The 21,646-nt window shown below is 39.3% G+C and overlaps 2 protein-coding genes across 3 annotated transcripts in view; one reads left to right on the top strand and one right to left on the bottom strand.

Annotated features, from left to right (window-relative positions):
• The window catches only part of LOC122411944 (uncharacterized), a 24,807-nt gene extending 7,083 nt beyond the window's left edge, over positions 1-17,724 (top strand). The window contains exons 3-6 of the mRNA XM_043421070.1: positions 14,092-14,235; positions 15,047-15,348; positions 15,598-15,854; positions 16,353-17,724. Of these exons, the coding sequence (XP_043277005.1) occupies positions 14,092-14,235; positions 15,047-15,348; positions 15,598-15,854; positions 16,353-17,136 (1,487 nt within the window). The 3' untranslated portion in view covers positions 17,137-17,724. The remainder of the gene's footprint in view (positions 1-14,091; positions 14,236-15,046; positions 15,349-15,597; positions 15,855-16,352) is intronic.
• LOC122411943 (ATP-dependent RNA helicase DDX24) lies at positions 17,234-21,646 on the bottom strand. Of its 2 annotated transcripts, XM_043421069.1 has the most exons (10): positions 21,286-21,646; positions 20,760-21,092; positions 20,318-20,559; positions 20,002-20,147; positions 19,629-19,921; positions 19,259-19,481; positions 18,806-18,917; positions 18,587-18,704; positions 18,200-18,377; positions 17,234-18,049 (listed from the first exon to the last, which is right to left on the bottom strand). In XM_043421069.1, the coding sequence occupies exons 2-10, from the start codon at positions 21,079-21,081 to the stop codon at positions 17,746-17,748; spliced, it is 1,938 nt and encodes a 645-aa protein (XP_043277004.1). In that variant the 5' UTR covers positions 21,082-21,092; positions 21,286-21,646; the 3' UTR covers positions 17,234-17,745. The 2 variants fall into 2 exon arrangements, with proteins under 2 accessions (XP_043277004.1, XP_043277002.1); XM_043421067.1 differs by lacking the exon at positions 21,286-21,646 and having other exon boundaries at positions 20,760-21,278.

The raw sequence follows: 21,646 nt of genomic DNA, 5'->3' as shown, positions 1-21,646 counted from the left end.
AAAAACAAGAGTGAAAGAAAATGCCTGCGATCCCAGGAAGGAACTAAATGCTTTTGAAGAGGGCATGCTCGAGTACTCTTTCACGCACATAGAGAAGAAAGAAGGATAATACAAAAGCCCGTTATGTTTTACGTACAAAGAAACACAATCGTGTGATGGCGTGTGTCGGGTGAGCGACCCTAGCCATTAGCATGTTTGCCTACAAGCTACGCTCCTCTCGACTTCGTATCGTGATACACGTACACACACTCGCACACCCACAAACGTACACGAACACGAGGACTCACTGGTAAATACAGATTGAGGAACCCACCGAGGTACAACGCTTTTTTTTCACGCTTTACCGCGATCGAACCGACAATTTCCGATACGTAACGGTACATAATACGAAATTAATGGTCCCCATTAAATCGACTCGCAACAACTGTTATTGACTCATTACTCTTGACGTTTTATTTGAGCATCAACTAACTCGGCAGATATTTTTAACCGAAATATTGAAATTTCAATATAATCAAATCCCACGACTCTGAATATTGGATCCAAATAATACTCCATTGAATTTGAACAATCTTGAGCATAACTCACTCTCACAATATTAAGTGAAAGAAACATATATTTTTTTATACCAACAACAAGTTGGATGCTAATTGGAAAAGGCTCTTCACAGAAACTCCTTCTGCTCAATATTCTTCTCTCGAAATGTGATTAAAATTTGTAGAATGAGCGCGTAAACGAAATGAATTCCAACTCATAAATACCCCAAGGACTCCAACTTCTCGGTGTAATAAATCAAGTGCTTTTCAGCCATCACCCGAAGTATTATTTTTCCTATTATAACTGTTATTGTTGTTTTGACATTTCCGAGTGGTCCATTGAAACGAGCATAAGCTCGTCGATGAGTCAAATGAGTTAAGTAACCTGAAGACGTGAAATGAGAAAAAATGAGCAGGAGGAGGAGGAGGAGGAGCAAAGGAGAAAGAAAGATTGTGTCCGGTGTGGGCGAGAACCTATTAACATCTTCGCCCATTGCTGATACACGCACGTATGTACACAAGACAGATATCCCGAGATGACTAACGTAGGCTTGTCAATGAGCCTACACTTTGTTGCACTTCTCTCTTCATTCGTTCACTTAACACCCTCGAGCAGATGGCGCACCGAGTTAAACGTTGGCCTTTTAATCGAAATGAGAATCGAGTCGTTGCTGCAAATATATCTGTATATTCACGTACCACGTATATATTTAACACGTGTTCCTTGTCCATTTAACAACTGGCGTATGCAACAGGTTTGAGCAAGAGGCATATTAGACACGAGATACATCAAGTCCGACAGTCATTGCTCGTATCATTGAGAGGAGTCCACACGAGGCTGGAAGGAGATCGTGAATAAGGAGGGTTTGTCAAATGGCTTTGAAGCAGCAAATTTCTTTGGTCGAATAATTTTATTGAAATGGTGGCGAACCTTCGCGAATTGCTGAAGCGCGTTAAATCTGCGGAAAAATCGGACTCAGGCTCAGGACGACTGCATTTATCCGAAGTCTCCGTTTCTCGTGCTCCTTCTTAAGAGACTGCGATCTCCTAGAGCGCTAAACAGTCTCCCAGAAGCGTTAACACATTTTTCCCAATTATATGCGTCTTCTATTTCGTTTGCACGGCGGGCCCGGAATGTCGCTAATAGTGATAATTAAAAGGCGGCAATACAAACGCGCGAGAAAACGACCTTGGCTTGCGACCCACACGAATCTTTCTCGATCTTGTACATCTTGTTTACCGTCCTCTTTAGAAAGAAGCTTACTTCTTCAGACTCTCTTTCTCTCTCTCTCACCAACGAGCGCGCGCACTCTTCCTTTCACTGCCTCGCCATATAAACGCACACGCGAACGCACACGCGCGCGCCCGTGCACGTACTCTCATCCTGCGGCTCCTAATCGCCTAATCTCTTCTCTCTCATTCTTTCGCTCGCTCTTATACACATTTGTATACTCCGATTTACTATCGATTTCTAGCCGATTATACCGGCTCCAAAGATGGTTGTCCCAATTCGGCGCTGGCTCCGAGCTTCGGAGACGATATCGTCTTCAACCGCCCATCACAATTTCCATGCTCGGTGCATGCATATGGATTTTATGCATTGCCCACATTCCCTTCTATGCCGAGAACGATTCGCGATTCATCCCGATCCCTGCAACGCGCGCGCTGCACGCAACAACATTGCACAATTTTTTCGGAGCCGTGACTCGAATACGCTGCAAGTAAATTCTCGACATTTTTACGACGTTCTTCAGAAAGCCACCGCGCGAATCGATTTTTCATTTACATTTAATTGACATCGCGCACTCTGAAAATAAACTCGTCCTTCGGAGGCCACGAAACTCTGGGGGTCATTAATTGTCGAACGAGTTTCAATTTATCAGATCTTCAGCCATGTTCCTGCGATCGCTGCAAAATTGTGGCACACTTTTTAACTGTCTTTTTAATCGAAATGTAATTACGGAAAAAACGAAGAGGCCCTGCCGGCTATTTCTGCGCGTGCATATCGTTAAAGGAAATTCATACAACTTTATACGTTCCATTGGGATTTGATATGTTTGGAAGCACCAACTGTTTTATGAATTTCATCAAAATCGTCGAAGTGCAGCCTCGTTATTCATTGCTGATGATAAAAAATAATTTTTCGCATTTGAATCGATAAATTTATCCATTTTCAGTGATTACCTTTCAATCCTTGTTCCCGCTGTGCTTTAATACATTTTTAATGATAATAAAATGAAAAAAAGTTACAACTACGATGCAGAATTGATAATCGATCCGATTAATTCGATTCGTGCAATGATTCATTCGCAGCGATATAAATCGGTGAGTTATCACCTCGAGTTCCTATATACCCTCGTTTTCCCAATATGCAAAATTTATTTGTTTATTTTTGGCTCTTTTTTCTTTTACAAAACCAGTCCCGGACTTATATGGAAGTTGCATGCGTGTACGTGATATTCGTAGCCCCGTTTTTTTCTTTCCACTGCGTCATTCAGGTTGCAGTTTCTTTAGGAATTCAACGTAGTGTACAAACGCACACGCGGCTATAAAATAAACGCAAGTCGAGTTCCGTTTCGTTCATACCGCGTGGACGACTTTGTCTTCGCGTATATAAATGCACTGCAGTTGGACGCGGAGAGCTCCGTCACTCGATTACCTCGCGGTCACGTTTCTTGGACACGCACACGTGCTCTCGTACGTTTAGAGCAAGAAAATCCGCGCGCCACCATTCACTCGCCATTCCTGGTCGTATCTCGACACGATTTAATTCAACTCGGAGAAAACTCCGATACATATTATTAACTGCAATCGTAATATCCGAAACTTGTCACAACTTTTCAGAAGATAAATCGCTCAAATATTCTGCAATTAGCTTTCGACTGACGGACCGTCAAGCGTTCCGACTGGAACAGAAATTTTAGTTCATCTTTAGAGACGATTAAACTACCTTCGCAATACAGCAAGTGCCGGAAAAAATATGGTTATGCCACATTGATCGTAGCTTTTTCAAAGTTTTCATGGGGAAAAAATGAAAATAACTGGAAAGCTGTTACAAGCACATTAGAAGCACGCTGTTGAGAATTCCACAGGGGTCTGCGTGTGATGAAACGATTATATCGGAGCAAAGATCGTTGCGAATCGGCGTGTTCTGCCTCGGGTGCTGACGAAGAGAAAAGGGAGAGAAGAAGAGATAGAAAAAGAGAAAATATGCGACGAAAGACTCGGGGCAATGGAGATGGATATAAAAATTATTCAGGGGAGCCCGAAGCTTTGCTTTCTTAACCGATCTTCACGGACATCGCGCGAAGGGGCCAAAAGTACCACAGAAATATCAGCTATTTCTTCGTGCTATATGCATTACCTTAGTGGTACCGAGCCTGCAATAAATACATACAAACAACAGTGTGGATGGACAAAAACGCAGCAGGAAATTCTTATTTTCATCCCTCACAATTTTTTCCATTTCGTTCTCCCTCTAATATTTCCAAGAAGATTGCACTCTTGCACGAATACACACAACTGAGAGCAGACTAAAATGAAGTGCACTAACAACATAAAGGGCTTCTCACTTACGAATGTGCGATATTTGAGAAGGGAAATTTGTACGAGAAATTTGCCCTGTGTGTGCTCGAGTCTCGTACCAAATGAAGACATCGGTAATAATGTATGGCCTATTCGCCGCTACGTCATTATCTTATACACTCGTACATGTCCGAGTGCTGCAAATTGTGAGAGGCACGTTTCCAGGATGTTTTGCCCCCATCAGCCTAATAATACGAACGAACAACGACACGTGGAAGACAACATAATTCACTAATCTTGTAACTTCGACTTTCGTACTTCAAACCTGTAAAGCTATTTTTTTAACGATTATTTATTCAGAGGAAAATGCGAGTAAGAAGATAATTTTACACACACACGATTGTCAGGTGCAGCAGGATTCACCGCACTTATGAAATTCTTCGATAATTCGTCCATTTTTTAACCTCCCAAATTAGTTTTGGGGTCATTGCGGTTTTTAACGACAAAAACTTATTGGTAGTTGAGCGAAAAATTGAGAGATGGTTCGAAGGAAAAGTTTTTATATCCGTCCATTCGCCATTTATCGTTTGTACGTTATTTCCCTTTCTGAGGCTTGAACATTATTTTATAAAATATTATTTCATGAATCATCGTTACAAGATGCTCGCATGAAGATGATTCGTTTTTCGCGCCACATAACTCAGAATAGGGAAAAACTTTGAGCCAATGAATCGAACAACACGGTGAAGATTATAACCCAGTATCGCCCAACGTAGAATCACGCATTGTGCGATTTTTTGTCAGGTACTACGCCAACGTACACATTACGCATTTTCGTACTGCTTTATTTTCTTCGTATATTCTGTTTTGCGGATGAAAATTATCTCCGGCGCCATCGAACTCAGTACCGACTTGGCAAAAGTCGTGAACTCGTCCGTGGAGACTAGGGAGTTAGTGTTACTGCAGGTCGATAATCCTACGAGTTGATTCTCCTCGAAAAAATCTGTGGAAAGGAGCACTCATAATGAGTAGTTTCGATGATAATTTTCATCCAGTTAATCAGGGTAGTGTTCGTAAAAAAAAACAATCAGTCAAATCACTGCAACGTTTTAAAACGAAATTAAATTCCTCGAGGTGCCAAATGTGCTGTTGCAACAGAGAAACAAAAAACAAAGGTTGAATCAACAAATTTCATTTCGGTCGCCATTATTGTTGGTTTTATTTAATTAACAGTGGAAGAACAAATTTCTTGGAGTGATAAATTATGGCAATTAATTTGAACCGGACGCAAATTGAACCGGACAATGATTCAGATTCGGCGATCTATTGCCGAAATCCTCGGCTTCTGACAAACAATTTGCATCCGCATGGTGATTCGATCGAGCTGCTTAACAGGCAGTCGAAGCATATGGTTTTCGTATCGAAAAATGAATTCTTACGATCCGAGTGGCTATCTGCGTGTAAATCCTACATTTAATGGCATTCCGATAGCGGCAGACTTATCGCCTCGGTATGTACTAAATTCTACGCATGTTCTCGATCTCTAAAAGTCTTTGAAGCCGTGCAACTAGTTCTGCATCCACCCGCGAGAGACTGTGGCTAGAGCCACGTGTGAGCGCGAGTATAAGCAGCTCTGATATCGGATTGAGGAAACGAGTCTTGATTGGTTGGGAATTTTTCCCCTCGTAAAAATCTAAACAACGATAAAGCTCGATAAACTTGGATAATTCATTATTTTATTCGATTACATAATTACATTTCAATGATAGCGTTACAGAAAAAATGCGAAAAAAGCTGCTCGTCTGAATCATGCATTATGAAGTCCATCGCCATAAAATTGACTCATCCGTCAATTTGGTAACAAGATCCTCGCAGCTCATCGTCATCGATCAATCCAGCTACGGTGAATTCGTCATAACTGAATTGCGTGAAAATGTGAGACGGCCTCGATGCGAAGCGTAGCAAAGAAGTCATCAATCAAGAAGTCGAAAGACCGAAACGAATTATAATATGCAAATGCGAATATAAAAATCGATTCCAGTAAGACATTCAAGTATTTTCAGCGAGGTGTGTGAGTGTGTGCGAGAAAATTATAATATGAAAGGATGAAAAAATAATGCTGAATAGAGAATAACGCCCGGGGGCAACGATTTATTATAATTTTCAAACAATTTCATTCTAGTTTTGATATCGAAATTTTACGAGCTCTCCGGACGCTGGGCGTGGGGTGGAAGATGAAAGACAGAGGCACATAGAAGCGTGAAAAAAATAAAAAGTGAGACAAACACTGGGAAATCGACAGTCCGAATCTTCTCGGAATAACCAGTTGAAAATTCCCATAGAACGCTCGTCGAAAGGCTCGTATCAAACGACAGGAAAACCAGATTATAAATCCCGCAACATCGCAGCAGCTCTCAACTGTTATCGTGAACTTTCTGAATGTCGCAACATGAAAACCCAACGAAATCAACGGAAAAAACCCATTTTCAATTCTTCCACTTTTTATTCCACTAATCATTTGTGTATGTACAATAGAAAACTACGAATTGCAAATTAGGAAGGGATCAAAATTGGAGGATAAATTATTTCATTCCTTTATTTCGTTGGACTCCAACCTTGCGAACGTTCAACGTCACTTGTCTGAATCATTCGCACCCCAACCTAAGACTCACCAGCACAAAACTCATTGCGTTTGAATAAAATGACCAAATGCAAAGAAAATACCCAAAAAAAACCAGAATTTGTCATAATGACGCACAAAGACGACGATTACTCGGTCAATTCTCTTCCTGCATTTATCAAACTGAAAATAATCACATCCAGAAAAATACTGAAAAAGTAATGCTTCGAATCATATCGGAAACTTTCTCATGATTTAGAACTCAAGCTTCGAACGTGGAATTCCTCGCATCTGCGTGCTCGTGTGTGCAGCAAGAAGAAACAGCATCTAAATTTTATAACGCTTATGCATACGTGTATTTTGCTGAGAGGTGATATTTTATCGAAACAAATTGGTACGGCCTTGATACAAGACTTTCAGATTACCGGGATTATGCCCCGTAAAGATCGTAGTCGCAGAATCCAAGCTACCATATGTAATTCTTTCGCCTCGTCTATCTCAATGGATTCCGCTCCGAGCCGTACAAAGTGGATCAGCAGAGGCTTTTCCTCGTTTTTTTTTTCGATCATTGCATCCGCAGCTCCTGACAACATTTTCTGTAATATCTACGAGGTTCTGTCTGCGTACGAGAATTCTTGTGGGTTCTTTTCTTCTGGGAGCATCCGAAGACGAGGAATTCGTGATATCGCTCCATTTCGATTTTATATAATGACGGGCAAAAAAGTATCGTGTACACAACTCGCTCGTAAAACATAATAGTTTTGTTATCCTCGGCAATATAAATATGGATCCGAAGATCAGCTTGTAAAAATGATTTTTCGAATCATTATTCGCCCTCCTGTAAACGAGTATTGTGAACGAGAAGTGTTTCGCACGGCAGAATAAATTCGTGTTCGTGTATTTTGTACTCGGGACAATGGGAAAGATGAAAATTCGTTTCGAAATTTTTTGAAGAGTCCTTCGAACTGTAATTCGTGAAAAAAAATTCTTGCAACGTAAGAAAAAGATACTTTTTTACTGGGTTATATATTCGTTGAAAAAACACTCCCAATCGGATGGATCTGTCACTCTGAGATGGTCTTATAGCAAAGGATTTTATGATGCGGGGGAGGCAGCATTTGAAAACGAGTCTGCGAGTTCAATGTCCTGAGGAACTGGATGATTCAACGGAACAGAAACGAATAGAAAATTGTATAGAATAGACGCGTCGGCCAACTCTCCAATATTTCTACGTTCACGTATCCATACACGGGCTCGAAGCTGAGGCCCATCTGTCCATTGAAAAATATGATCCCTATGGATCCTCTCGCAGGGGCTTGTCTCATCCGGGCTCATTGGACGGCGTAGGATCGCGGCATTGTTGGGGATATATTGGCGTGGAACCCGCTGGGGGCTTTTTCCTTTAGCATCTGGGTGGGAAATACCGTATAACAATTAATCCTCTTTAAGGTACAAGGATCTGTAGATAGAAGGGAAGGGAAACGCGGCACCGTGTTACGTCCATATGCGGGAGGAGAGCACCTGGATGAGGCCTGGATGAGGAAAAGGACCAGCTGGTTGGATCCTTTTCGAGGATAGGCAAGCTCTTGTTGAGCATCTTGAAAATAGACTGACATTAAATTCGAGAGGCGTCTCGATCCCGGTTTCCGGACCCTTTTCCTGCGTCCCCTTAATGAATTATTTTGTAGCACTGCGGCTTCGATTACAACTCGTTGGTGTAAAAGTACATGTAGAATTTGGGGAGAAATAATTCCGAGGGCTTTCTGCTTCATGCTACGTAAAACGCTTTGTGAAAAAGTGTGAAAACAATTGAGTTCAGCAAAAAATCTTAACTGGAAAAGCAGCAAAAGAATGTGGTGGCGAATGTTTTATATTGCTGAGAAAACTTGTAGCTCGACAGAAATTGATTGTTCTTAGGTGAGGCACCGTCGCGGAAGGTTAAAAAGAACAGATCGTGGGCGCGTGCGTCTTAGACTGGTCGTTCGGCCACGACGGCGTGACATGGCCATCAGATGTTATCCGGATCTTCGTGACGTTAGCGATGCCCCGTAGATCGAAAAGAGAGAGAAAAGCGAAAGCCCTGGCAAGTACAGTGCGACCCCAACAGAGAGAAAAAAGATCTTTCGTAGCACGGTTAAATTTTGACGCGTGTCTATGAATACGTTACACCAAGTTCCGTTTGGTAACGGGGCGTACGAAACTATAGCAGCATGATTGTATCTTCAAAATCGATATTCAAAAGCTTTCGTAGATCATCTCTGAGTCTCGCCACTATCTTCATTTTTTCTTCGTTCTCTGCCTTCATTTTAGGAGTGCAATTAACCACTTTTGCTGTCAGTTTTTGTCAATTATTTTCCTGAATAGTAGAAAAAGCTAGTTCTCATTAGTGAAATCGTGGAATCTGAAAATTTTCACCATCATTTAGCACCAACAAGATTCCTTTGATCATTTTTTAATTCCTTTTATCACATGGGCCTCACAACCTCAATCATTTTTCACCTAAATATCGAGAATCAGCACTGAGAAGTCTGAACAGTGCTCAGGAAAGTTTGTACTCGAGTAGTCGCTTGACAAAATTTATTGAGTGTGCGACACTATGCAAGAGTCAAATAATTGATCGGCCTTATTACACTTGTGATGGGTGGAAAAATCGAAAATTTTTTCATCAGCTATTCTTGAATTTTTAAACGTGATTTTTGAAAAATACCTTTGTGGTGGACACGATTACTAAAAAACTATTAATCTAATCCATACACAAATTTATACCATTTATTTATTTTAATAATAGCTAAAGCCTGGACGAAGGGTTTCGTATTTTTTTGAAAAAAAAAAAAAAAAATTATAACGAAAACACCGAAAATTTAGTACCACAAGAAATGAATTTTTTGTTAAAACAGTGGCCATTTTTTGTTTGCTATTACTATAACAGCAAACAAAAAGTGTAATAATTACACTTTGAGAAATTTTTTGATTAAAAAAATCGTACAAGTACATGAACGTATGTACTAATGAAAGTAGCTAACACTTTTTCAATAAACATTTATTTTTATGTCGAAAAAAAAAATCAAGAAAATCACGTTTTTTCGGCCGCTCCAAGTGCGTATAAAAGCCTTAAAAGCACAGCATCGAAGATGATGAGTACTTCGAGAACCATGAGCTTACTTCGCATAGAGATTTTTAGTGAATACGTTTTTAATAGTAACATAATATGATCCGATGTTTCCGTATTCATCGACACTAATTCCCACGAAAGCCGTATATTCGTCCGTATGCATGAGGCGTATTTAAAAGAAGGTTCATGAAAGTGCGTGAATAAGTTTCGCGTCTTATGGTTATAATCCCGTTTAACGAGTCGGTTGGCACTTTCATGTATCTCCATGTAAGGAATTATGTGCACTACCGCAGTCCGGTGCAAATGCAATTGAATCAATAAGTACATCGATTCAGAATTGAGTGGTAACTTCATTAGTCGCCCCGGAAGCAAGAGGAAAAAAAGGTCGAGTATTTTGTATATAGAAATGTACAATGATAGATGAAAACGCGTGATAGAAACACGAGAATGACTTTACTCCAAAACGTATAATAAAGTGCTGCTCGGTGTCTCTGATTTTTTCATTACACTACATTCGAGAATGACAAAACTTATCACGTCCACTTGCGCTTTTCCTTAATGTTAACATTCAATGTCCACGCGTCAATTTGCACGTAATTAGTACACTCAAACGAGTATCTAAATGAGCGTGCTATTCATTGACTCGATTAACAGAGCTCAATTGAAAAACTGAAAAGAAAAAAAAAAAAAAACACATACAGACAAACTTTCTCATGATGAGCGTTTCTCTAATTGACATAAAACTCGAGATCTCGAGATTCGAAGTAGATTTTTTAAGGGTTGCAAGTCTCATATTGTATCTTCTATCCAACGTATCGCCTGCACTAGAATATCCACATAATATATAACGACATGTCTAATTATGCTTCGATGCAGACTCCGGACTAAATCGACTCTGGGAGCATATGAAATAGTGTACATACGTATTACAGTGCTATAAAGCCGAGCAAGAAGAGAGTACTATTGAAATGGAAAGTAAAGAAAGAGGCGAGTAGTAAAAGGATTGCTCCCCCCGCAAGACCTCGTTTTGTACAACTTCTTAACGAGGAGCAACTTCGTAACACATTTCTTTTAGGACTGTAAACGGATGGTGCTGTTCCAACGAGAGGAATGTGGTGCAATAATCATCAGACTAATGCTAAGAGTAAACTGTAAAACAAATTCATAATAATACGAAGATGAAAAAACAAACGAAAGTTCTACGCATTTATTCATCTTGATAATTCGCTTCCAAGAAAAAGCTCCACAAAACAAATGAAATAATAAATAACCGGTAAGAAAATTCCGCTCGGATCTCATAAAAATGGTCGCTCTTTAAAGTTTTAATAGCACCTTCGGAAACATATTTCGTGCATACTCGCGTTATTCCTGCAGGATTTTTGACGTTATCGCTGACACGAAACTGCCTCCAACCTCGCCAGAATTTTGTGCAACGGGTTGATTCGACGCGACGAAAATTTAACGCCGATAAAGAAATGCGTCGGTGCGTTCCGCCGGGAGATTTTTTAATACGTAAAACGTGACAAGTACGGAAAAAATCGTGATTGAAAATTAAACATGAAACTACTGGTACAATCCAAGCTCACCGGTGAAAATACATGTTGAACTGGTCAGAAAGAGTACGAGAAAGCCCGCGACACATCGAAATGTCATCCCGAGTGTCTGCTGGCTCCATATAAAACACTTTTTGCAAATAACGAGCAAATAAAAATGAAAAAAAAATGCAAATATTCAGCACAGAATCTGACGTACTTGAACGAAGATTCCCCCTTCAATTAGTAACGAGAACGAAATCTCTCCGAGAGCTCCATCATCAACGATATGTCAAAACGTAAAAATGAAATAACTCGAGTAATCGAAACGAATCAACGTATAAATAAATAAATGCATAAACACTTGAACGAATAAATAAACACGTGTACGAACAGTTGTAGATTGTTTTCTCTATTTCCCAACGAGCTAAAATCACTCTGAACGCACTCAACCACATTTTTCTTTTATTCTCCTAATTTTTGTTCTTCATCGTTCCACGAACGTTCGACTCGAAGCTTAATTGCTTCACAATGGCGATTAAAGGGGCAATAACGCGCGCGTAGAGATCATTTTATCTCAAGAGCCTACTGGCTACTGCATGCTGTATGTCTATCCATATATTTATATTCGTAGTAGCCTCCATATCGTGCTGTTTATTCGATATATAAAGACAGGGGGTGCCTGCGTACATGTGTGCATTTAGACAGCAACGAAGGAAATGTACACCGATCCCTTTGGATCCGATTTAAAAACATCTCGTTAAATTTCTTCTCACGTTTCTCCTTACCCTTATATACATGCATGAGGGTAAGTAGAAACGCAAGTTTGCCATTTATTTCCTCTCGACTATACCTACTGTCTGTGTCTTCACTTTTTCTTCCTTCTCGCTTTCTCTCCCAATGTTTAATCCTCGCACACTTGTGTGTATATCTCGTTTATTGTGAGTGCGTAAACTATTCCCATTCCTATCTTAATTATCTTATCCAGCGGACTTTTTCGCAGTGCAATTACCCCCCTTATCTTAAATGGTGCTTAACTTCTGAAGGGGAATTTGTGCCGAGCCGATTTCGCTGATTTATATTTATACTTCGTTGGCTCGATCATTGCTTTCCAGCGTGGCATTGTCATGGGGAAAATCAATCAATGGGAAACGTGACGATCCTCCGATGTGTGGTTTCGAGTTTTCAAGTGAAGGAAAATGTGATTTCGATTATTAAAAGCGACGGGGAGTTAATGCAACTGGAGCTAACGACGATTCATAATTATTCGTCTACACATATTTCTACGATACTGACGTGCTCCAGTCTTCGGTTTTCTGGCGCACAAATATGCGAGGAGTTGGAAAAGACGAGAAAAGATTGAAACTTTTCAAACGGAGCAATTGAGAAATATCTTTCCCTTCTGTCCGCGGAACATGGACGAAAAATCTCGAAATTATAAAAAAAAAATTCGAAATATGCTTGAAATCATAAGTCCTAAAGATTTCCAGTGACTCGAGCAAAAATATAACATGAAACAACGGTTTTTCTGACGTAGCGCGAATCGCTGTTACGGAATTTTCTGAACTTCATCGTATAAAATGGAGGTTGAAAGATTTTCCGCTGGAATATAAACTGTGTGTATATTTAGCCAGCTAGGATCGTGTCTCGGGCAGAAGGATCGAGGGAGAAAAAATGGAAGGAAAAAATAGCAACAAGCTCATGTTCATGCAAATATATGCCGACGCGCGCCGCAGAACTTGCGCCTCTCTTTTTCCTTTTCTCTCTCTCTCTCTCTCTCTCGCTCTCTCCGTCTCGCACTCTTTCTATCTTTTCTGACTATGTAAAGGGGTCCTATGAAGCAACAAATTAACGAGCGTCGCGTGGTCAGAGGTTATTTATTAATTAGAATTTAAAACAACTTTGGTATGTGCGTGTATATTCACTGAAGTTTAAGCTTTTTTCTATCCCTGAACCCGAAACGTTTAGACACATATTTACGGTTCGCAGAACGTCAATTATACATATACATGTACGTATGTACGTTGAACATATTTACAACCTTCTTAAGACCGTTACGTTATATAGATAAAGAGATTACACAGGCGTAACTTGGTCGTTCGCTCGCGAGAGGGTTCTTCTGGACACGGTAATCATCTTCCATTAGCATAATCTTTGTAAATCTTACAAGATTATATTATTAACTAAATATGCAAGCCCAGTTCCCACTGTACAGCATTCTTGATCTCTCATTATCGATTTCCTCTAGACCGATTTATTCGTGAATTAAATTTGAGAAAATTGTTCAGTGCATGGTCGAGTGTAAATATAGAACATGCACCTTTTTCTGTCACGGAGATATTATGTCGAAAGATTTTTTCGTTGCAGTTTCAGCGAGTAGAATCATTTTGTCAGGAGCTTTGATAAATTTGCTAACTTCGTTACTATCGTCGCGAAAGTTGTAACTGTGAAAATACAGTTTTCCGAAAAACCAGACGTTTGAAAAAAAATACGATCACTGTGGCGTGGCGCAATTTCGTATGGGAACGTTTTCGAAGAGTTGGGCAAATCGCAATCAAACGAGGCCCTTTCAATACTCAGCGACGAAAATATGGCTCGCGTTTCCGGGAGTTTAGCAACGAGAACAATTTAATTTTCTGGTTAAATGTATTTTTTATGTGCGAAATAATTGAGATTTTTAAAAAAATAAATTCATTTGTGATTCGTGAGAATGGTTAATGGTAAAATTGATTTTCTAATTGATTTATTTGTGATTGTTTGTCGAAGGATGGTTCTCGGTGGTAACGGGAAACAACGGAATGGGCAGTGCGAGGGTGTATCGCAGAGTGGAAAGTCTCGTACGTGCCGGAGTGCCAGCATTTCTTCTGGCAACACCTCTTCGGGCTTATACACTGACACATTCAAAGATGGGTAAGTTGCATGGACAACTGGTGAATTATCTCGTACGGGGCTGACTATTTATATCGGATACGATTAATTGAGGACTGTCACGTCATATATTTATAAAACGTGCGGCGGTGGCTCTGCAATCGGATTTGGGAAGATATCGAACCGGTCTGATTACGTCAGTTGCTCATTGAGATATTGACGATGAATAAGAGATAAATAGATTACTGCAATATTTCGAGATCAACGAACACACTCGAGGGAACGGAATCGAGCGAGTAACGATAAAGAAAAAGGCGTCAATACTCGCCCCTTCATAATTATTATACTGCGTACTTTTACGCTTCTCACTTTTGCCTCGTTTTTGCAACACAGCTGAGCTAATCGCCCGAGAATTCTCGTTAAGCAACTGCTGCCGAACGTTCTTGACCCAAATGCATGTTTAAATATCTATTTATATGAGAATATACGTTCAGTCATTAAACCTCGAGAGTCATTGCACTCGGAATCAAAAGTGAAAATAACGATCGATTTATTCGCGTTCATCTTGACTTATGCACTGCTGAGAAATATTTCTCTGCGCTTTATATTTCACCGTTATTTCCTTAAAATACACGCTCATTCGCTGACCCAGTATCGATCGATCTTCATTTTTATCGATTAACCTTTGAATTAATTCACGCGCACATCGAAGTAGCTCTTGCTTGAAATCGATCAAGCTTTTGAAACATTTAATTAAATGCCATTACCGTCAGCAAAGGTACGGTAGGAATTCGAAGTAATATTTCAGTTCTGATCCTTTTTGATTTAAAAATGTTTTAATTTAATCTTTCAGAGGATGGCAATCTGAGAGCTCACTATACAAAAACTACGATAAGAGCCGGCGAAGTGCTTCGTCTTGTGGCGGTTTTTCAGGACACCCGAAAATACAGTGGCGGTTTGTTCGGAATTTCTGGTGGAACATCAGAGAAAGATCAGTATGCACAGTGCTTGGATTCACACGGCCACGAGGTCTTTGCGGCCCTGTCAGCACGGGGGGAATTCTATGCGACGTGTCAGAGTGGATGTCCCGATACCGGAAGTGATGCTATTCTTTACAGAGTTCATCATCTTGCACGACGAACCTTGCCCCTGAGAGTGAGTTAAAATTCCATTTTCTACACCGATCGATATTTTTCTTCCTTCAATTTTATAACGTGTTTCGTAAAAGTTTATCGGTAATTATTCCGGAGCGGTATTATTCGAGCGAAGATAATAATTTAAGTAGCTCGAAATGACTATCATTATGAGATGATAAATGATTGATGACGGCTTACAATATAGAATGCCAATTAAATGAAATCGGCTCGTTTTCTATTTGTTGCTTCTTTCCTTTTTAAACGCAAGGTCCGATTAGTAGCCGGTCCCCTGCCGATACCGTTGCCACGGGAATACGGCGGTCTCATGCAGCTGGAAACTTCAACGAGGGGCTCGATTGTTCTCGGCTGCATAGTTCCCGAGCGACCTGTTCACAATCCAGAGATGCTAGAGCTCGTTGTTTCTGGTAACGGTGCACCGAGGGTCAGACGAGCAAGGCTCGGCTATCCATCGGAAGCGAGATTGCTCACGTCACCGAAGATGCAGCGGTTATTGTCAGCCTGCAGGTAACATTCGGTCCATTTACTCTTATCCTCATGATACTCGAATCAGGATCGATTATCGAGAATACTTGGCGCTGTAACTAGCCAACTTTCGTGTGAGGTCTGAAAATATAATAAACGTCAAATTAAAACTTTCAATTTTTCAATATTTTTCTACATGCTCGTTTCCAATTTCAACACAATTATTAAACAGTTGATTCAACGCAGTCGAGCGAATACATTGAAAATTTGGAAATTGTAAAAGAAATCTGAAGATTTTTGTCGTGTCATGAATTTTGTCACACTTATTTGGAAAATCTGTAATAGTGTAACTGCGACACAATCTGTTACGCGGATTTCACATTCGAAGTGACATTCTACTTTTGGTGCTATTATTTCGAGCTTTAACGACTGTTCTCGAAGATGATGTTTTAGTACGAATTTGGACTCAGTGAATGCGTGCATTGAGTTTGTTTGACAAAAGTTTTCCAACTGACAACTATTTTTCTTTGTTTCTCATAGTCGAGCTGTGGGAGACCGAGCGACAGAGCCTCGAGTAGCGCCGCACAAGCTTCACGGGAATAACGAGGATTTGAAAGAAATGCATTTGAAGAAGATAAAACCGAAAGGAGAAGCAACGAAGCCGATAATGCAAAGCTTGCGCGAAGGGATCGAGCATCTGAAGAAAACAACGGTCCGAGAAAAGAGTCAAACACGACAAACATCATCGAACGGTTTCCTCGATAGGATCACAAAATTGACGCAAGGTGGAAGAAGCCGAAATCCAGCTAAAAAATCGGCATCTTTCACTTTTGCCTCGAGGCCACAATTAATAGTAAAAGCGGAAGAAAGATACTCGAGCCTGGAGCCCGAAGCGTCGTCTCAGAACCACTCGAGCCAGGCGAAACAACCAGTTCAGAGATCCGTCTCGACGAGTGTTTTAGAAAATTCACCGCTCGCTTCGTCAGCAACAACGACGAAAGTAGAGCTCCAACCGAATTACTCGAGAGTTCGCGACAGTCTCGCACCACTTCCTTCCCCGCCGCTTTCGACCTCACCTGGACGCACGAAAAACGATGAGATTTATGCCGAAATCTGCGAAAATACACCAGCTAAAATTCACGAGTGCTCGGGCAGTCACGTTATTGCGAGAATAAAAATCGTCGTTAAGAGTAGCGAGTCTTACAGAGACGATGAAAGAAACAGAAGAATGAGAGAAGAATTTAGAAATTCTCTCATATCCGATCAACAAATGGACTCGATTATCAGTACCGAAGATGAAGTCATATACAACACGATTTTTTGATGAGTGCATCGCATAAAAATTGATCGATACCTTGCCAAGTAATGAGCAATGAAAAATTATTCAACCGGAAAATCTTTCGAGACTACCTCAATGAAAATTTTTGTTTTCGAAAAGTCTATTTGTTGCCACCGAAGAATGTTCCTGTTCAACTTGTATTTTATGTACATAGTTTACAAGTCGAATACACTTCTTTCGATTAAATTCTATTGGGCACAGAGAAAATATGCTAGAAAATTAAAAAGATAAAATATGATAGAGCGTCTTCGCATAAACGGTAATGAATCACATTTCCGCAAACTGTACCATACATAGAATTGTAAAAAAACAAAATGATTACTTTAATCTGTAAATATTGCAATATTTCCATTAAAACTGTTGTAGTAAATTTGTTTTTTTTTGTCCTAGACAAAAAAATGAATCAACGATTGCGTCCACTTTATTTCGACGCAAAAAAGTCAAAATTTAATTGAATATTTGAATTTTTTTAGTTGAATTTCCTTTTGACTAAATGTGGGATTGTCCTTCGAATACCGAAGAGAATTAAAAACAAAAAGTACCCAATGGACGAATAAAATATTGAGAAGTTTATTTGTTTGTATCAGCTTTTTTCTAATTCATTTTTTTTCTCTTCTTGCCTTCGTTTTTTTTCTCTTTTCTTATCACGTGACTTTTCTTTGCTATACCCGGAGTCTTGAACGTTCGCGATTTAGGATTTTCGACGATGGTTTTCTTCATCAATTCCACTGCAGTTTGACCCATTTGTTGTAGTTCAAGTTCAAGTGTACCGTCCAGATACTTTCCTGAAAAACCTTTTGGGAAAAGTGGTCTTGACATGAGCTTGGAAAGTTGTGCCTTCTTCCCTTTCAATTGTCGCCGTAAATCCGCTGAATCTTTGTCCTCCATAGTTGTTTCACTGCAATCAAGTGTTCATCAAAATCATAAAAATGGGAAAACAATTTTGGGATATCAAAACGTAAAATATTATTATGTGACAATCAAAGTAATAATTATTGCAATAACCTTTGGTTCTCATAATTTAAGAGAAATTACATAAGCTACTCACACTTGATCTTCGTCCAAAATCAGATCCATTTCTTCGGCTGCTTTTTTCAACCAACCTTTTTGGACATTATCTCTTCGGCATCTCAACTCGAGTTTGTCAATTTCTCGAGCAAGATTTACTCGTTCTTTCACTGCCACGAGGAGTCTATCCACAACAGGGAAAGTGGGTATATCTTGAGCTGAAAGTAAAAAGAGCACAGAGATACACTTTCCATCGACCGAGAAGTACGAGTTTTGAGGTAAAATTTTGAACATTCGTGAATCGGGCCAAGACGTAAATTGCACATCTGTTAGTACCCAAACAAACCCAAAAAAATGTTTTGTGCAAATATTGACTCAATCATACAATCATACGTAATAAATATGTCAATACGATTTGAAAACTTACTCCGGCCCAGTGTCTTGCAAAGTGTCGTATAATATTGCATTTCTGAAGGTTCCATCAGCAGGACAGTGATGCCCTCTTTTTGTGCTCTAGCCGTTCTGCCACTTCTATGAACGTAACTCTGAAAAATGTTTCCACGAAAAAATAAATGATATTTTCATAATTTAAAAAATTTGCATTGTCAGGAAATTTGAAGGAAATAATGTACGTCTGAGCACATACCTCCGAAGTTCTAGGCACTTGGTAGTGAATAACATGCTCCACATTAGGAATATCTAAACCTCTAGCTGCAACGTCAGTAGCGATTAAAAGGCCGTTGTCATTTTCCTGAAATCTATTTTGAAAATCAAGGTTTAGATACGGATATTAAAATGTATTATTACGTTCTGGTGTCTCTCCGAATTTAAGATAATAAATAATTCATGATGGCCAGAACTTCTGGACAATAAAAGTATAAAAACTGAGAGGATTTTGACTATTTTATTGCATAAACTGGAAATTTAGAGCAAAAAAGAACTTGAAAGTCCCAGTTTAAAGGATTTTCCTTACTTCAAACATTCGTATGAATTTGGAAACATTGTAAATCCATTATCAAGTTGATTTTCAACCTTTTGCGAATTCATTTAATAAGATCGGAAATCAGAGTTTTTTTTATCTTATGTTCGTTTGACATACCTTTCTAGATTTTTTAGACGTTGCCTTTGTATCATACTGGCGTGAAGAGGAAGGGGATTGCAATCGAGTATTCCGAAAAGTGTAGCTAACCTCTTGACACAGCCAATACTGTTGCAAAATACCAATGTACGTCCTTCATGTCGTTTTAAGAAATAATACAAGTAATAATCTTTGTGATCCATTGTACAGGCGATACGGCATTCCGTTAGAGTTTTTGCAGTTCCTAAACATTGTGTTATACATTGAGTATTTCCTCAAATCAATAATTACATTTAAATTAACCAATACGACAATGCCAAGCGAATAAATTCCTGATTCCTTTTTACCTCGTTATCAAGCTCAAGCTCTAAATTATTGAACAAAGGCATACCTGAAGTTTGAGTGACGTCGACTATCTTGGGATTTTTTATTTTCAAAAAATCAATAACCTTTTGTAGTTTCTGCTCAGGCGTTAGTTTCCTTATTTTGCTTCTGTTGTTCTTTTGCTTTTTCCTCTGGAGATATTCAGGAATTTCATGGACAAGAGTGAGTGTAGCGGAGAAAACAAATACTTGACGTTCTTGCATGGTCTCCTCATCAACGTTCATACGCTCCAAAATTTGATGCAGTTCTTGGAAATGACCTTTTTCTAACATTCTATCGGTTTCGTCAATTGCCAAATATCTATTAAACAATTAATTATTCTGTATTTTCATTTTAGCTAAAAAAAATCGAAAAAACTACTGTTTTGCGGGTGTAATTACTTGATCGATGTTAATTGATTGAGGTGAGGATTTCCTTGATCTATCAATTCCCATAAACGACCGGGCGTTGCTATCACTATTTCGGGTCCTTTGCTCAAAATTCTTTCTTGTTTCACAGCAGCCATTCCACCGACTACTACAGCAATCTAGAACATATAAATTTATACAACATTACAAGGTGATTGTCGAAATGAACACGAAAGGTGTCTTTGCTGTAAAATTGGTATAAATAGCTACAAGATTTCTTGGATTTATCAATTCCTCTGTTTCAATAAGGCAATTTTAGCCTCAGTATGATTAAGAATATCCATTTTACCTTAATGTCCGTATACTTTGCTGCTTTACAAAGATGATGTTTTATCTGCATAGCCAGTTCTCTTGTCGGTGTCAAAATCAAGGCGTACAACGGCTTGTCAGATTTTTTGTGAAACGTGCCAAAATCTATATTGTCAATAACTCGAACACAACCTATACCATTTTCATCCAGATTTATTTCATCCTCAAGCTCATCTCCTTCGATTTCAGAGTCAGAGTCTATTGATCCTTGACAATCATCATCTTGAAGCAGAAAATTCATCGTGGTATGAAAACTTAATGCTGCACTATTTTTTAGTTCAGCGTATCTTTGATTAATATCGACAATCAATGACTAATGATGATCATAATCCATACATGATCGGAATGCCCAACAATTTGGTACTCAAACAGAAAAAACATCAACACTGCTTTAAATAATAATAATAACAAAAATAATGTACCAGAGTTATTCGCATCGTCTTCCATTGAATTGACATCTTCCACCAACCAACCATCGCTCAGTTTTGCTTTTTTGGCTTTCTGTCTACTTTTATTAACTTCTTGCGTTGTAGAATGTGTTTCTGGCTTTCGAAGCTTAAGATCGAGGATTCCCGCTATAATAGGAATACCGAATGCCAAGGTTTTACCACTGCCTGTTTCTGCTGCTCCCAAAATATCTCTACGTCCCATTAATGCAGGTGGAAGAGTCAACGCCTGAATCGCTGTGGGAGCTTCAAATTTTTGATCTTCCAGCGCTTTTATAATAACTTGGGGTACACCCATCGAACTCCATGCTTTCATGTTCAATTTGGAATCAGAATTGTCACTTGATATTTGCGTGGTTTTCTTTTTAAGCGTCATTTTGGTGGATCATTCAATAGAATACTTAGATGGATAGATTCATCGAAGGTTTTTTTTTTGAGGTTATGAAAATACGGACTAACCGCATCCGCGTCCACGTGTTTGTGCTGTTTGTGGTTTACTTACCTTTTAGACACGTGATGAGAAAAACACATTGCAACTACATGATGAACAGATGGTATATTCACGCGGGCGCGCCACCGACGCACTTGGCGATTCATAAAATGAAAGAAGAAAATGAACTCCCTATAGTAAAATTAAAATCTTTGAACTTCAACTCTTCATTATAGCGCTGTAACTCAAATAGTCTTCGACCTATATTTATTATTGCAGTATTGTTCTTTGGAAGTTTTTGAAAAATCATTTTCTCTATAGAATTTAAGGTTGTTATGGGGCCAGCTCAAAAAATGCTATCACCAAGCTGAATTTTTTTCTGTGTGTTTATGACCCCTTCGCTGAACGCTCTGTGCAATTTGAAGGCGATTCA

The sequence above is a fragment of the Venturia canescens genome, chromosome 6 (genome assembly GCF_019457755.1).
Source record: "Venturia canescens isolate UGA chromosome 6, ASM1945775v1, whole genome shotgun sequence".
In the NCBI taxonomy this organism is placed as follows: Eukaryota; Metazoa; Arthropoda; class Insecta; order Hymenoptera; family Ichneumonidae; genus Venturia; species Venturia canescens.
This window is presented reverse-complemented; position numbering and strand designations above follow the sequence as displayed.